General features: G+C 45.3%; 1 protein-coding gene across 2 annotated transcripts in view; it reads left to right on the forward strand.

Annotated features, from left to right (window-relative positions):
• LOC129857770 (nuclear factor of activated T-cells, cytoplasmic 1-like) overlaps positions 1 to 13,806 on the forward strand; it is a 65,992-nt gene extending 52,186 nt beyond the window's left edge. For both annotated transcript variants that reach the window (XM_055926320.1, XM_055926321.1), the window contains one exon: positions 12,162 to 13,806. In XM_055926320.1, coding sequence (XP_055782295.1) covers positions 12,162 to 12,217 — 56 coding nt within the window. In that variant the 3' untranslated portion in view covers positions 12,218 to 13,806. The remainder of the gene's footprint in view (positions 1 to 12,161) is intronic.
• The last annotated feature ends 3,655 nt before the right edge of the window (positions 13,807 to 17,461 follow it).

A 17,461-nucleotide genomic window follows, 5' to 3' on the forward strand; every position in this document is an offset into this window, starting at 1 on the left:
TGAGGAAAGGGGAAATAGTCCTATTTAAGTGGTTACATATAATGGTGAAAGTATGATAGGCTGTCACCATCAAGCTTTGAATTGCAGTATCCTTGTAGTAAACTCCTAAGGAAGGTGATTGGCCGGATGAGCTGTATGAAGACTCTAACTTTAAACATACTATATGGAAGTTAGATAGATTTTTTTCTATTCATTAATATCGCATTCATCCATTTTTTTGTTATAAAACCACACAATCCTTAGTTGTAAGCTAACAATGTATGCTTTTGCTCATTGGTGTGGGAATATGTGTCCCTTTCTGTCCAATTAGGTCATTTCTGGGCAATATTTATATTTTTTTGTCTCAAGAGCACCCCCAAAGACAAAAGATCTGTATATTCTCTTTAAATGTCAACCTATTACGTTCCATTGGGCTCTGGGTATTTTCAAATGTGTTCCTACAGGCCCAGGAACTTAACCACAGTAGTCTGCTGTGCTTTCGGGCCGCTCCGTCATAATATCCACAGTCACTGTGAAAGAATCCGTCTACCACGTAACTGCAGTTCTATATCTAAACAAATTGGGTCTCTCCATGTCAGAGGCCTGATGTAATTAGATGCGAGACCAGATTTCCTTTTTAATGGGTTTTGTGTTTATGAAAGAATGCTCAGATGTCAGGAATGCTTCTAGACGATTTGCTACTGTGAGAGTGTCTGATTATTGTCTAATTATTCCATGCTGTGCGCACATGGTTAGGTACAGTACGTGAACGGATTTAGGTAGAAGCCAATCTATGGCAGCACAAACTCCATTTCTTTGAAGAGTGGCCAATTGACACTGTGGCTAGCTGTGCTTTCTCATAATTGATCTAATGAAAGTAAGGTGTGTGTGTCGTGTGCGGATGCGCGCGTGTGTGTGTGTGTCGGTAGGACGTTTCATTACTCTATCATGTGTACTCGCCTGGATGGGCATGTGATGTGTGTTTATGCAGATTCTCCTGACACAGCCGTTTAGATGGCTGGTTTCTGTGGCTTGCATTCCGAGGCTCCGAGAGTACACATTCAGAAGCCACGGAGCCACGCGATTCGCAGCAGGTCACGCCCCAAAGAGAGGCCTGTGGCTTGGCCTGGGATGGGCCATGCATCTGGGTGAGGTGGTGGTGGTGGTACCTCTGCGCCCTATAGCCCCATGCATTCTCTCCACAGCATCTAAATATGATTGATGTGCATGTGGTTTACAACACTGACAGGATGATCTATATTGTTCTCCACAGGCTTTGATTGACTCCCATTTGACTCCCTTTTGGCCTGTGAGCCGTTGAGGTTATCTGTTGCCTGGCAAAGACATTATACTAGATATGATTGTAGCTTCCTCTTCTCCAGACCACTGACATATTGGCTTCTGGATGGTTTCACGGTAAATCTTTTCTCACTGCTGTGATTGTCTGCTGGCACACACACAACACACAATCTACGCCCACGCGTAGATACACACACACACACACAGGCAGACAAACACACATTCCTGTAAGTCCCCCTTTACAAAGCGGGTCTGCCACTGCCACACTGTAAGTCCTCACTCTCACACTCTTCATACCGGTGGTTTTTTGTTGTTGTTAGTTTGTTGGGGAATGTAAATACCTGTGGCATCGGTAAACAGAAGCAGATCTCTCATTTCAGACTCGTTAATAATAGGCCCCATCTGAAATGTATTCGCTCAGTGATATAGTATCCTGTAGTGACGGATGTCAACAGAAGAGGGCTGTTCCAGCCAGGCAGGATGGGGAATGACGTGGGGTTTGCTGCTCTTGGAAAAGCACCCTGTCTTCATTGTGTTCTGCTGAGGGGAGGGAGTGTGTGTGTGTGTGTGGGGGGGGGGGGGGGGGTTAAAGAGAGAGATTGGGAGAGAGAGAGAGAAGAGGGAGAGAGTAGAGGGAGCGAGCGGAAGATAGGGACAGAGAGGAGAGAGAGAGTGGCGAAGAACGAGTAGTCCCCCAGTAGCTTCTGTCACTGGCCTATAAACTAACTGCACATCACCCCCTGTTTCAATGGTGCAGGCCATTACACAAATCATCCTCTCCACAGATGTTTCAACAGAGAGGAAAAGGAATTTTCTCGTATACACATTTATAATCGTACAGTTATTTATCGATTTCTTCTGTATTTCTTTCTGTAATCATGTCAAGTTTTAGCATCAGGATCACGGGAGATATTTTCTACTTTAGAGTATCTATTCTCCTTGCGAAATGGGAATCGTAGAGCAGACCTCAGTTCAACATCATTACTTTTTCAAATCCAATCAGTTTTCCACGTTGGTTTAACGTCATCACATTGATTTCCTGGGTCTCCTAAAGCATCTACTAAATGGCATACTCACATATTTATATATCTTTTCCTATTCCGAGAGAGCGATAGGAAACAATGGGGCCGAAGCTGCTATGAGAATGGCTATGGGGGGGAGGGGGGGAGGGGGGGGGGGTTGCAGGCACCCTCAACACCTGCTTAGATCCAGGGATATTCAGTCAGACACGCACACAGGGCAGACTCACAAGAAGGCGGACAGACACACTGAGAGTGAGAGGGGAAAATGTGAGAGTGAAGCAAGAAGCACGCAATCTCTGGTTCGATTCCCTGGCAGTTTCTCCCGATGCCCCTGTACTTCACACGCAGACAGAACATACTCGCTTCTGACTGGGCTGAAAGCTGTTATGAACTGAATCGGTAGAAGTCTACGAAAGGAAAACACGTCTCAGAGTGGAGGAGTGTTTTTCTCTCTCTTTTTATCTAATTTTCCCACCGAGCGCCTGCAGAGCAGAGAATTACCACGCCGAGGTTGAATGGGTTTGCTTTTAAGGATCGTTCGGAAGCGGTGAGCGTTCAGTGTCCCATTGCTGGCTTACGAACCGTGGAGGATATACATCTCAATTAGTCCTTAGACTCCCCCGACTGACCTCTTTTTCTCACACTGCAATTTTAAGTTCTCGTCTCGGTATTAACATGTATAGAAGGTGGACGCCAAGCCGACCCTGTCTACTGCCGTACCTCACGAAGAGGTAAGACCTCCAAGAGCTAGTCAGGGGAGTCCAGGTTAAAACTCGGAGGTGATGTGAGATTGCGAAGCTGCACTCTTGAAAACGTTTGTTTATTTCTCTTTAGATGGGGGTAAATTGAGATTCTCTCGGTTAGGTATTATGAATCACTCATGTCAAATCCGCTTGCACGTCCCTCGTGTCAGGTAAGGTCAGTTGCTAACGCTCCAGGTGAGCGGCGATGTCACATATGTTTTAATTGAATCAGTAAGATTTACTGTATTTAGGAAAAAGAGCGGCACTCCTTCTTTGCTAAGACGTTCATGTGCCGAACTCCCCGAGCGATGGCAAGCATTAAATCTACAGGTGATGAAGTCGTATCGGCCATAATCAGGTGAATCAGGTGAAACCGCCAAAGGTTTTTGTTTGTGTGTGTGTGTGTGTGTGTGTGTGTGTGTGTGTGTGTGTGTGTGTGTGTGTGTGTGTGTGTGTGTGCGTGCGTGCGTGCGTGCGTGCGTGCGTGCGTGCGTGCGTGCGTGCGTTCGTTCCTGTGTGTGTCTGTCTGCCTGTCTGTCTGTGTGTGTTAGTTTGCATGTGTGCGCCGGGTTGCTGTGATGTGTGTAGGAAGAAGTTGGCACAGATATCCTGGGATCCCTATAGATGTTATAGTATCCAGGATGGCTGGATGGATCAGAACCTCCAGATGTAAGAAGGTTGTCTGTCTGCACACTAGGTAAATCAAAAAAGAGGTTGACGTGAGGAGAGGACTTGCCAAGCCACCCCACCCCCTTCCCTTTAACCCTAGCCCAGGTAAGTAAGTCCATGAGTCACCCTAAGTTGACCCTTTTGCCTCTCAGTCTACCAATCATAGCAGGTGGAAGAAGATTTAAAACAGTGTAGACTCAGAGCAGATTCCAGGTCAGTGGACTGAGAGTGAATCAGATCTGAGACTTACAGTAAATATAAGTCTGACCTTGTAGGTCAGCTGCGAGATCCCAGCAGGAGTGTTGGAGACAGGAGACAGGAGGAGTTTCTCTGCGCTGCTTGAGCCTTTCGTGGATTTAGTGTCCGTTCGTCTAAGTTTTAGTGCTGCGCTGTGATGTGCTGTGACTCCTGGAAGTTCCTCGTGGCAAGGTCTTCGCTGTATATCCAACATTGCGAGGCAGATTGAGACGGTATCCCTGCTGGCATTGGGATGGGTCGCTCCAGGACTATATTGTCAAGTTCAAAGGCTCCCTTTTGTAAATGCATGAAAGAGATTGCAAAAGAACAAGAGCTCATACCTCCTCACCCGGGATGGAAAGAGCGACGGCCAAGTCGAAGGCCAAGCGCCAGGCTCTCTGCACACACATGCACACACGCACGCACGCACGCAAGCACACGCACACGCACACGCACACACACACACACACACACACACACACACACACACACACGCGCGCGCGCACACACACTCAAACGATAATGTACCGCTCTAAGCCTCATGTCTATGATAGATAGGGTCTAATAAAACTTGCACTGAGGTATGCCTTTTTGGATGCAGGGAATGTGGTTTTCTATATAAAACGTGGATTCCAAAAATCCCACTTTACAACTGACAGGGAACAGGTGATTTAAAGAGGCAGAATACAAATGCTGATGTCATAAATCCCATCATATGCAGGTGTACGGCCAAATTCTCACTCAGGTGGCTGTAATCTCGCAAAGTATGATAGCTTCAATATGTCAATGCTTTTTCCGCCATCTTCAAAAAGGGAGATCTCAATCCATGCGCCTTAGCCACTGTTGCCTCATGCCTTTCCAATTCGGTATCAATCAGACCGGGCGTGTCTGATGGCCATCGTTATTTTAGCATGCAACCTTAAGTCAATGAGGCAACTTTATAAATCCGACTCCTTTAATATCTCCACCATGCAGGCGTGTGTTTCACTCACTCTCTCACTCAGGTATTTGTAGACGTTGTGGTTGGTTGGGCTTGCACTTTATTGCAGCGTTACGCGTAAAGAAACGCATACAGCGTATACTATAGCATGCAGAAGGAGATTAACGCCCCGGTTTAATTTGACTATCAAATATATCATGAGATCTTGGTTCCCGCTGCTTTACTTTGTGCTATTAGTAGTCGAGAAACTGGGGGGGGGGGGGCACAGTGAAGACGATCAAGTGACTAATTTCAGTCCGTCAATGATGAGCTCACAGGAGAGCAGCCCTAGCCGTGTAAACACCTCCCCGGCCTTGTCCCCGGAGAAGGGCCCCAGCGAACACACCCACCGCCCCCAGGGCCTTAGAGGAAGTGAGAGGAGGAGAGGAACGGGCGGCGGCGGCATCTCACAGAGAAGTAAGATAGGGAGGAGAGGCACCAGTAGCAACACACCATGGGAGATCAAAGAGAAAGTGCCTTGCCAAAACAAGCAAATCAGTGTCGGGTGGTTTTCAGTGAAAAGGCTGTTGTTTTTAGATTGGCTGTGTAATTTTGGGCTGGCTGGCTATTGTTTTTCAGCCTGTTTCGGTCTGCGAGGCGGCGGTTGCAGCCCTCTGGCTACTGCCTGGTGTTTTCCGTCTGGGCTGAGCACAGAGCAGACGCTCGCTAGCTCTCTAGGGGTCCATCCGTTTAGCCTGGCAACGAGCGGGCTTCATCTGACTTCGGAGACCAATAAAGCAAGCTGTCTGAGATGAGGAGCACATCAGAGACTCACGTAGGAAGACACAGGTGGAGATGAGATGAGAGCAGCACTTCACTTTATCTTCGCTGTCTCCCCACTCCTTGCTCTCCACCGTGGAGCAATACTCGGAGGTCCTGCAAGCAGTAGCAGCCATCAGAGGAAAGTATTCCTGGAGATCCAAGGACTCCCTCTCTCCCTCTCTCTGCCAGCGTGGCTCAGCCTCTGTTAACCATTACTCCTCTCCCCCCCTTACCATTGGTGTGCACCTTGGCAGTGGAGGAAGCGGATTGGCCGAGGCCCAGGGCACACAGCAACGTCTGCGCAGCGGCCCAGCTGCTGCCGGAAGGGTTGTAAAACACGAGCAGAGACCCTCACAGTCGACTCCAGCTACACCCCCCCCCCCCCCCCCCCGGCCCTCTCTCTCCGCTCTCTCTATCCCACACACTAAAACTTTTTCTTTCGTCTCCTCCGGTCAGTCGTGAGGCTGAGTGCTTCCACATGGGGAAAGGCAGGCTTCACACATTAGCAGAGTTGTGGGGATGATATATCCCCATCTGCACATATAATCACATCATTACGCCCACAGGGCTTCCCAGGGTGTCAGTCTCTGTTGTCTACCTGCTAGTCTGAGACAAATTTATGAAGTGTTCGATCACGATGAAGAATTAGCTTAGTGTCATTTCTCTGTGTCCAACTGTGTTTATCAATAGGGATGAGTTTGTATATGCATGTGCGTGAGTGTGCTGCGTGTGTGTGTGTGTGTGTGTGTGTGTGTGTGTGTGTGTGTGTGTGTGTGTGTGTGTGTGTGTGTGTGTGTGTGTGCGTGTGTGTGTGTGCTGCGAGTGCACGTGTCTGTCTGTCTATCTGTCTGTCCGTCTGTGTGTTCGTGCGTGCATGGGTATGTGTGTACCTGTCTGCATGCTCTGACCCTTTCACAACACTGGCTCTGACAGATTCTTAAGAGAAGAGGACTGGGTGACGTGCATCCAGCCTCTCCCTCTAGCTGTTGCAGCCCTGCGTGGGAGGCTGCAAATTGTCCATTAAGCGTTTCTGCTGAAACCGAGAGCGGATTTGATATTGTAGGGAAACAAAAGTAATATGTAGCACGAAATTCAATTGTCTCGCTTTAGCAGCTTCAAACTCCAGTTCAGCTTCCTCACCAAATCAATTTCACATACACGTTGAGTTCAAACGAGGCTGAGCATTTGTTTTGTGCGTATCCAAATGGCTGTACTCCCCTCTTCTTCCTATTACAGTATTTTGAAATAGAGAAGGGTAAATGCGTAGTTTTGTTGCATTACGCTATTGTTCCTAAATCATCTGGATTTCCATGCCATGGTTTGCATGTGTGTCTGCATGCGTGCTCCTTTGTGTGTGCCTGTTTGTGTCTGTGTGCGCGCGTGCATTCGTGGATGCTGTTCGTATGTGTTGGTGCGCTTGTCCGTGCCGGTGCGTTTCCATGTGGATATGAATGACCATTATGATTCAGATCAGCTTCTTCATATGGAGCCAGAACACAATAGGTGGAAGCTGTGCTCGTCTTTCAGACAAGGCATGATGGGGCACTCGAGAGCCCGGGGAAGTGTAAGCAGAGGAAGAGTACGCCTATGTACAGCACCGAGGTCTCTAACCCTAACACCACTGGAGTTAATGTAGTTTATCCACCCTGTGAAAGTGTTTCAGGAAGTTAGCTATGCCTTCCTTCATGGGCAGCCGGAGACCGGAGAGAATAGAAACTCCCAAGCAGAGGATGCCTCTCTTACAACGCTTACAACTCAGAGTTCAAAGGGTATGTTTAGAAAGTTGAGCAGGAAGAAGGTGAAGCGAAGTCAACGCTGCTGCCAGGTCATTGCCAGTCGTTGATTGGGTAAAGGGGGAATCGGGTTACGCTTGCAGGGACCACCAAGTGTTTTTGAGGCTCTCCTCTCCATCTCCTCTAACCACATGGCTATCCTCTGTTCTCAGAGGATAGCCTGGATGTTATCGAACCCCGACGCCAACGCTCTCTGCTAACCTCGGCTAACTCAATTCCCCGCGCGGGTCAGGTTTGGCTGGGGGAGCTCGGGTGGCGCGTTCTCCTCGCCCAAATGAAGTCATAATGCTTCTGCCTCGATAACGCAATCAAAATAGGGCCAAATTGCTCCACTGCTGCTTTGATGGACTTCGCTGTTGGTCTCAGATCGGTCTTTATCAGAATTGAACAATGACAAGCTCTTTAACCTTTTGGGTGCCTACTGCCTTGGCGTCCATTTCAGGCACATTACAGTAGCTTAACCTAACAGCAGCCTGTAATCTGAACCTCTCGGTTCACTTGGTGCTGTGTTCTAATTTCATGTACAACTGACAAACATGATTTAGTCAAAGCTTGAAATTTAATTATATGGCATTGCAGTCCCTCTGCTCTGCACTTTGGGCCCTTTCAGAGGTGCCTGGTAGCTCCTCCTTGAGATGAGGGAAGTCTTTTTAATGACTGTTTATGCCGACAGAGAGAGTACCTTGGAGAGCTCTCTATACACTTGTTCAGTAGGGCCACACCCCGGAGGGAAAGCGGCTTCTTCCCTGATGTACTGTAGCAGAGAGATTAGAAAGCCCAACCCAAGCCAATCCCATAGATACAACCATCTATTGCCTGTCCGTCCGTAGAAACATGGTTAGACGTGTACTCCCCACCGCACAAACACATAGAACGTACTGCAGCAGGATAATTATAGAGGCGGGTAGGAGCGGTGTCTGCTTCATTGACACACTATATTTCCATGCTACCTTCTCTCCTTCTCCAAACATAGAGTACGTTTACATGCACAGTAAGTCATTTGAATATAAAATGGATTATGGCAGTAGGCTGATTTATAGCAATAGTCAAGCAAACACTTTGCTTACCTTCATCGGCGTACGGTCAAAATCGAAGTAGGCACACACCGATTTAAACACCTGGTTTTCGGAGTCATCTTTTGAATTATTAGGACATGGAAACAGCTTAACCAGGGTTCCAGACTGTGTATTTGATCTGCACATGCCAGCAGCAGTAGCAGAAGCCTCCCTCTTTTGCGCGAGTGGAGTGAGTTTCGATAAACTGAAAGTATGAATCTTAGAAGTTGAGTTTTCACAAAACGTTATATGTCGGGAAACTTAGAATCAAAAAGGCTTCTCTGTGGTATAAAGGTTTATTTTGATCTGTTGATTTTCTACACTGTGTCCCAATCGGGTAGCCTACATTCAGATGTGTCCATGTAAACAGGATTATTAGGGAAATCGTTCTTCTTGCAAAATGTGTCAATGTTCTAAGCAAACTATTATATTCATCTGACTAGCCACAGTAATCAGGTTATTGTGTGCATGTAACCATACTGATTGTAGGAGAAAATCAACATTTTCTCCCCTCTGAAAGAGGCGAGGAGAGAGGAGGTGAGAAATCAAAGGGCCACAATTGAGATTCAGCCCTCTGTCACTCTCACCACTTCCAAAATGAGCTGTTAAACAAGCTGACAGCGATGGCTGTGGTTTGGACGCGATTACAGGTACTTAAGGTAATAAAGGATGCATCTTTTATTTGTTTTTTTTGTTGAGGATTGTGTTGTTTTGCATGAGTGGAATATGTTCCGTTGAATTTTCCACTGTTTTTGTTTATTCAACAAAAGGACTTCTCACACGTATAGCTTTCCATACATGAGAAACCGGAACCGAAAGAAAAATAAGTTTCCGATGCTGCTGAGAAGCTTGTCAAGCAGGTTGGAAAGACAAAAGTAGTGTTGTCATCAATCAAAGTTTGATCCAAGGAGAGTCACACATTCACATCTGTAGTGGTTGCAATAATATTTTCAGAACCTAAATGAATATGACTTTATATATAACGCAACCACATTTGATACTGACTGCCTATCTACCAAAGATTTCACATTGTCATCCGCGTGAAGTATCGTCATTTTTCCATTTTGTCAGCTGGGCATATTTGATAGGGTCTTAGGCCTTGAACTGCCTTGATTTATGGCAAAATTCCACTTCGAACACAATGTTCGCCCTCAAATGGGACTTCTCACCATTTTGACTTGTGCTTTCATGCTCGCCTCCTTCATGTGAGAGAGAGTGAGGTGGATGGAGGGAGTGAGAGTGAGTAAAGCACCGTCATCCGGGTTAGTGTTGCGTCATGGAAGAAGAATGCAAGGAGAGGAGCGAGCCTGACCCCTTTTTCCCTTCTTTCCTCGCCTCAGAAGAATGTGTTTCTCCTCAAGGACTAGACAGGGTGGCCTAGGGTACAGTAATACAACTGGGTCATGTCCATTAGGCACCACATGGAGGAAAACTGCCTGAAACAAGGAAGGACTACCTTTACTTGTCCAATGAGAAACGTCGATTTTTATTTGAAACCATTTCCATCGCCATTTCCAAAGCTATTTCCATGAACAAGATCCAGGGCTTGACGCCTTAACCTGGATACTAGCCTACAACTTAGGACAGCCCCTATCTAGTAACACGGGTATATAATTAGAGACAGACTTCATAATAGAGTGGACCTTGAATAATACAATAAAGTTTCACATGACATCTTATGGGGAGCTCTAAGCACAGTAAAACACCAAACACGAATACAAACTAATTTGTCCCTGGTCAGTCAATTATTGTGAGGCCTACCTAAGAATGAATATTTTCCCCTTGAGATACAGATAATTGAGGGCATTAGCTGGTTATAAATAACTGTTTGTGATAGTTGTGTGGCGTAAAAGTTGTCCACATCCTGTTTCGATGGCTTTCTGAACGTCAACAGGGCTCAGACAGGAGGCTGTCAGGGGCAGTTCAGTTGAACTACCTGTACAATTTTTCTTTTTTTTCTTCCTGCGCCTCGAAAGTGGAAAATATTAGTTGATAAAGCGTAGAAAAACAACAGTGTGGTTAATACGTGGGTGTTGAGATGTCAGTGTTTTTATCCTGACTGACAAGAAGAGAGGAAGCTACTGCTTTTCTCTCAGAGAAAAGGTTCATTTGTGGCATACGCCGCTGAGGTGTTGGATTTTCCCTCCCTCGACAATTCTTCTCTGCCCTAAGCTACTTTCTTGTTTCTCTCACAACTATGGAATTGAAGACTGGCATTAAAGTTTGATCATTTAATTGTAACACGCTTGTGTGCCTTTTTCTTTTGTCCCGAGGAGGCGTAACTAAAAATAACCCCAACGTGTAAAAGCTTGTTTAGCCCAGAGCAGAATCACTGGTAAAAACAGCCCGTGGTGTTGGCTCAGGTTGACATTTTCCAGTGGGAGTTGAAAGGGAGGTGAGCCCCAACTCTGTCTGTCTGTCTGTCTGTCTGTCTGTGTGTGTGTGTGTGTGTGTGTGTGTGTGTGTGTGTGTGTGTGTGTGTGTGTGTGTGTGTGTGTGTGTGTGTGTGTGTGTGTGTGTGTGTGTGTGTGTGTGTGTGTGTGTGTGTGTGTGTGTGTGTGTGCATACGTCCGTGCATTCATATTCAGAATTATTTCCTTTTTTTTTACCTCTACCAAGCTGTTTCAGTCGATCATAATTCAAAACACTGAACTAATTTATCACAACTCATGTCCATAAACATTCATATTCATAGAAACACCAGGAGAATAGAGTATTAAATCATGTAAACACTTCTACTGCCACAATAAATGAAAGGGTGCCCTCATTTGGTCCCCCCCTCCTCTCTCCCTGTGTGTAGGGTGGTGATGTCTGTGTCTGTGTGTTTTGGGGGGTTGCGATATCTGTGTGGGTAGGTTGTCTCCACTGTATGCCTGTTTGTCCAGTGGGCCAGGAGCTGATAAAGTAGGCCTAGTCTGCCCAGTCTGCCCTGGTCTGTGGGTGCAGAGTGGATATGAGGAGGGTGCTGACTTCTTTCCCGCCTCCAATGATGTGGATAGTGACCTCACTGAGTTCCAGACTGAGTGGCCCTTCTCTCTCTTTCTCTGTCTCTTTCTCTGTCTTTCTATCTATCTCTCTTTCTCTCTCTCTTGTGCCTTGAGGAGCCTCTTGTTTGCTCCCAGTCCTAGGGCCCGGGTCAGTCACTTCCCCCCCAATGTGCCAAAGCACACAGCAGATAAAGAGAGGGGACTGCTCTCTGTCTGCCTGACTGTGGGAAACACGAGGGCACAGGATCTAGAACAGGAAAGACAAGAAAGAGAATAAGGGTGTGTGTGAGTGTGTAATTGTGTCTAAGTCCCACAGCGGCGATTCGTTGAAAATTCTTAAAGAAAAACAATTTTATTGCTGCGTCATAAGAGATTTAGAATGAGTTATATATTTTTCAGTTTGCAATTGTGCTGCTATTGAGAAAGTGGAGCTATTACTCTTACATGAATCTGCAGAAATCACAGTGACAAACTTTTAACCACCAAATATCATGTGGTACAGGTGCAGCCGCAGAAAATGGTGGTGATGATGGTGAAGATGACGAGGATGAATATTGTGACAATGATGATGTTATAATGAGAGGTATGTTTTGGATGGGTTTTCGAGTAACACTATCTCTCCCTTTGTCTCCACAGTCAATGAGATCATCCGAAACGACCTGTCCAGCATCTCAGTGCATCTCAGTACATAAACTCTCTGCAGATACAAAAAGGGACAGAGGCAAAGGGACCACAAACCAAAGCTCCTATATCCACATGAGGAACCCCTTAACAGAGAGCTTTCACATTACCACTTCCTCATTGCTACATTTCCCAAGATGCCTGATTCGCTTGCCCCTCGTGACGCTGCAGAACGATTGGTCGACTGGTGGTCATTGACAGGAAACTGCAAAGCTCCATATGAACAAATGTTATAATATAATGTGAGACGGCCTTAGATATAATGGGAGGGACTGACAATTACTACACTTGCCTTAAATGACAACTCTTGCTCTTCCATGGACCAAACAGCTCAGTAAGACTGAATACTTGTTTCTTTACTGATGACCTCTTCTTTATGTGTGTTGGACTCTAATATACGGACAAGCCAATGGGTGTGTCGTATGTTGATCAGAGCGTCCTGGCAAACCACATCAACCCAGGCGGTGCCTTACAACATCACTCACTGACTAGAACGCAATGTAATTTCGATCACTTCAATCATTCGTTTACAGGGAAACTAAAAATAGCTGGAAAAGAAGTAGGGACGTGTGTATAGGTTAGATTTGTGTATCCGTTTTTTTTTATTATGTCCTTGTCCATTTATACGGAATGTTGTGTGTGATATTCTTTGTATAAACATGTATTTGAAATGTACTTTGTGTATGCCTTAAATCTAATATGCAGTTTTGCGGTTTAGCGCCTCGTTTTTTTTCTCCAGTGTCTTCCTTTTTCTGATGATCCAATATGTACCACCTCGTTGCTAGCACCTGTCTTAACACCTAGTGCCTCTTCTATCCTTCCGCTCTGGCCTCCCTCTCCCTCTTCCCTTCTTTTTAAAAAATATTCAGAAATGCTTCGACCATCAGGAAAGAGCCTACTACACATACCGAAGGAGAACAACTGGGTTTGCATGTACATACCATATGACGATAAGGACTATCTAAGACTAAATCGTATTCCCCTTGCCTGTATAATACAGCTAGAGAAGGGTTGAGCCTTCAGCTCGGCAATAATTGATTTCCTCATATCAAAGGATTTTACCTAATTATTGTTCAAGCTTCTTCTTTACTGTTAGAGACAGTGGCTAAGTAGGCTTCAGTCAGTATGTAATGCACTTTACCATAGTAGCAGCACAGGTTTCTCTTCCGTCATGACCAAATGTTTTAGGATCTAGATTCATATACTTAGTATGATAGGACAGGCAGCCCTTACTGAGCTACGGGGGGTCTCTTCTTCTAAAGGATGACAGATCTGCAATCTTTTTCTATGTCGTCAAGTAGAACGTCTTTCTTCAGCATGCAGAGAATACTAATGATATATATGATTTAGCTTTACTATACCATTAATTAGCTTCATGAATACATGTGGACTATATGATAGCATGGCTCTATGTAACAGATTGATGTATTGTGCCTTATTCTCTATTGTCTCTCTGCTACAACGTGATTGTATCTCTTAATCATTTTCTATCCAGGCACAAAGGTGAAACATATTTCCTCTTTGATATGAAATATTTATGGAAATTGAAATGGTGTTTTATGTACACTCCATGTGTTCTATAAAAAAAATGAATGAATAAATGACATAATAATGACAATACTTACCTGTGCATTGCTGTTATTAGGATTTTAGTTTGATTTTTACGTTGAGCATTTTACACACGCACGCACACAACACACATAAAGTGATCCTCTAGCTGTTTTATATTGCTGTCTTTACCAGATGGTATTGTCCATGAATCTATGCGTGTGCTATAAAAACCCTTTCCTTTTGGCACAAATCATTACCAGAAATCCTATATGGTGTTTTATCCCTCCGACTGTCTGGAATGACATAACATTTTTAGATATCTAATTTACCCTCAACACTGAAACAATATTTTCCATACAGCGATACAGAATCAATTACTTACGAAATGCATCTCTCTAAGCACACTGAACTCGTCCTCTGCCTTATCCATCCATGCTCCATATGGCTATGCTTTAGTTTAAGACTTTCTCTATAACTCAACAGCTTTTGGTTTTCTTGTGTTATAGTATTTGACCATGGTAAACCTTGGATGGTTCCAACCTGTCCCCATATGCCTAATAAAGCTTGAAATGGACACAGCAGGACCTTGATGTGTATGGGCCAAATTCAATTATCTTACCATGGCTTTATGCAAACTCTGATGATGCATTAATTTCCTCTAAGGTCTCTTACAAGGCACAATACGGTAGTCTACATATATGGCCTATTTATTAACAAAATGTTAAAATACAATAAAAATATATGGACAATATTTTAGAATTTTTAGATAGGCAGTTATTTTTGGGGGTGGTGGGGTGGAGATGCAACAAGGTATTTACATAAATGAACTGCAAATAGCAGGCAATGTTTGGTCATAATTCTTCTTCTTATGCAATTCAAGCCATTGATCCAAGATTCAAGCCTTTACCTTCATTTAGATTGACCTGACTAGCATGGCTAGCTGCTATACTCGAATGAACATGCATTTCCTTCAGGTGTATGTCTTTGCAAGGACGTGTATAGCCTACAGTAAGGTTTTGCATGTGTGGAGTGGGTGGTTATGGGAGTGGCAGAGTGTTTCTCACCAAGGGAGCTGTACCACGCTCCTGTGTACCACCTGCCAGTCCTGACTTTTTCCATCTAGCAGCAAAGTTCCGAATGGCCCATCGTCATAGTGACAGAAGTCAGGCGGGCAGGCCTGGGCGGTGCTCCCCTGTACACCCACGGCAGTCCCAAAATAGCCCCTCTATTTACAGACGCAGTCACGCCTCTTTTTCCTGCCGCCCGCTCTCACCTAGATCTTCCTCTGACGGAGCCAGCTACCCTTTGACACGGTTGAGTAATCATTGAAACCGGTATCATTTTATTAGAGGACCCATATAGTTGATTTAGAAGAAAAATCTAAATGACAAACAAATAGCAGTGGTCCTATCATGTTCATGTTATAGGGCATTTATTGATGAAGTGGCCTAAGACAGCGTGAGATAAATTGACAGATTTGCTACGTGGCTTGATTCTATGTGCTTCCTTTGTAAGTGAAAAAAGATCCCAGTGAAAATCGTAATGATTCTAGCTCGTGCCATTTGGTCCCTGGGGCGCTCGTGCACCTTCACCTGGCACGGGGCACTGCTAAGACGTTTCAGAGGGTAGATTTACAGGTTCTTTATGGCTCCGCTTCCTCTCTCATTGTATTCCCACTGAGCCCCTGATTTCTGCTTTTATAAAGTGAATGCATAGCTAGGCACAGGGGTTCAGCTCTTGCCCTCTCTTTCTCCTCTCCTCCAGTCCAGCCATCTGCAGATCGTAAATCCGGGATATAACTTACCTCTGTTATGAAGGGCATGTTGAGAGAGCCATGGGGGCGACTTTAAGAGATGCTTTAAGAGATGATTGCTTGACCATGCATACAGTTGGACTTTGATAATCTGTCATTCTAAGCAATAGAGATGTTTTTGATGTTTTTCTGTTTTGGGTAAAGGAGAAAACTGCATGGATATTTTTCTTCATGATCACAGAGACATAAGGGTATGTCGTTATGCAAATTTAGCAGGATAGTGGCGGTATTAATGCTGGTCTCTGATCAGCATCTACTGCCCGTGAAGAGAATGAATGATTATATTGCCCCTCATAGGGAGCGGGGAAGGAGGGTTGATAGGGTCTCTGTGTGTGTGTGTGTGTGTGTGTGTGTGTGTGTGTGTGTGTGTGTGTGTGTGTGTGTGTGTGTGTGTGTGTGTGTGTGTGTGTGTGTGTGTGTGTGTGTGTGTGTGTGTGTGTGTGTGTGTGTGTGTGTGTGTGTGTGTGCGCGTGTGTGTGTGTGTGTGTGTGTGTGTGTGTGTGTGTGTGTGTGTGTGTGTGTGTGTGTGCATGCGTGCGTGCGTGCACGTGCGCGCGTGTGCATGCGTACGTGCATCAGTGTGTCTGGGGGATCCACAGGTGCACTCTCTCTCTCCACACGGGCCCTCTGGACACGTGACAGGCCCAACAGATGACCCACTGACATGGTCACATCACTGCGGTCACAAAGACGAATCCCCTTTTAAAAGTGACTTTAAGAGACACTGAAAAAGACAGAGCCAGACGGACTGGAAAAACTGTGTGCGTATCTTTTCTTCATCTGCAATTATTCAACTTGATTCACTATTTCTCTCTTTTGCGATGAGGGGAAATGTCATGCAAGGATTCAAACAATTCTGACGAGGACATACTGTTGTGCTTGAAGAGACCTGAATTGAAAATCATTCAAAAAGAGTCCATTTACTGATATTATCATAAGGTTTCAGTGTGTCAATCGATCCAATGCATTTAATTCCGATATCCCCTTCTGATTCCTTTTTAGTGCACTAAATTCATGCGAAAACCCCTGAAACACACACATACTGTACAGTCATCGACGCTACTATTTGCACTCAAGCTTGTCTACCATACAGTTCTGTATACGTTATGTAGTTGTGTTGATGTTACAGTAGCAGCAGACACGTGGGCTGCTCTTAATGGGCTAAAAGCAGGGCTAGTCAGAGTTCAGGTGGGTGCTTAGTACTCTCTCTCTCTCTCTCAGCAATGGGCTCTCGGCTTAAGATGACTTCATGACAATCACTGGAGGCTTTTAGACGCCTTCTCTCGGCTCAAGCTTCATATCCCCTGACACTGATTTCACAATGAGGATCCGGAGGAAAGGGGAATGTCCAGCTATTCATTTTAATGATCCCTCTGTATTGATTGTTAGCAGGGTGGGGGCGGGAGGAAGGGTAATGATTCTTTGCCTTAACAGGCCGATCCCTCCTCTTAAAGGAGCAATCCACTAAATGAGCACTCTAATGGATGCCTGGCGTGACCTCGCGGTGACCTGCCGGCACACCCCTGGTGGATTGCCTTCCTGACAGAGAGGAGACTATAGGACTTCTCAACAGGAGGTTTTAGTCTGGTTCACTGTCCGAATATAGTAAATGAGATGGACAGGACACCAGAAAATAATCTTCAATGAATCCAAATTACTCTGCACGGACACGTTTTGGCCGCAGCCTTATTCCGTGTGTAGAGAATCAGCATAGCCAGACTAGCTAAAGATGTGTGCTAGACGTGGAAATAAAATGCTTAGTGAACGGCTAGGGCTCTATTCAATCTGTATCGCTGAAGCGATAGAAATGTAAAAGTAATTTCTGATTGAGCTGACATATGCAGTGTTTATCGTGAATGCAGTCTCGGCTAACGCGGGAACATTGCCTTTT

The sequence above is a fragment of the Salvelinus fontinalis genome, chromosome 6, assembly GCF_029448725.1.
Source record: "Salvelinus fontinalis isolate EN_2023a chromosome 6, ASM2944872v1, whole genome shotgun sequence".
NCBI classification, from domain to species: domain Eukaryota; kingdom Metazoa; phylum Chordata; class Actinopteri; order Salmoniformes; family Salmonidae; genus Salvelinus; species Salvelinus fontinalis.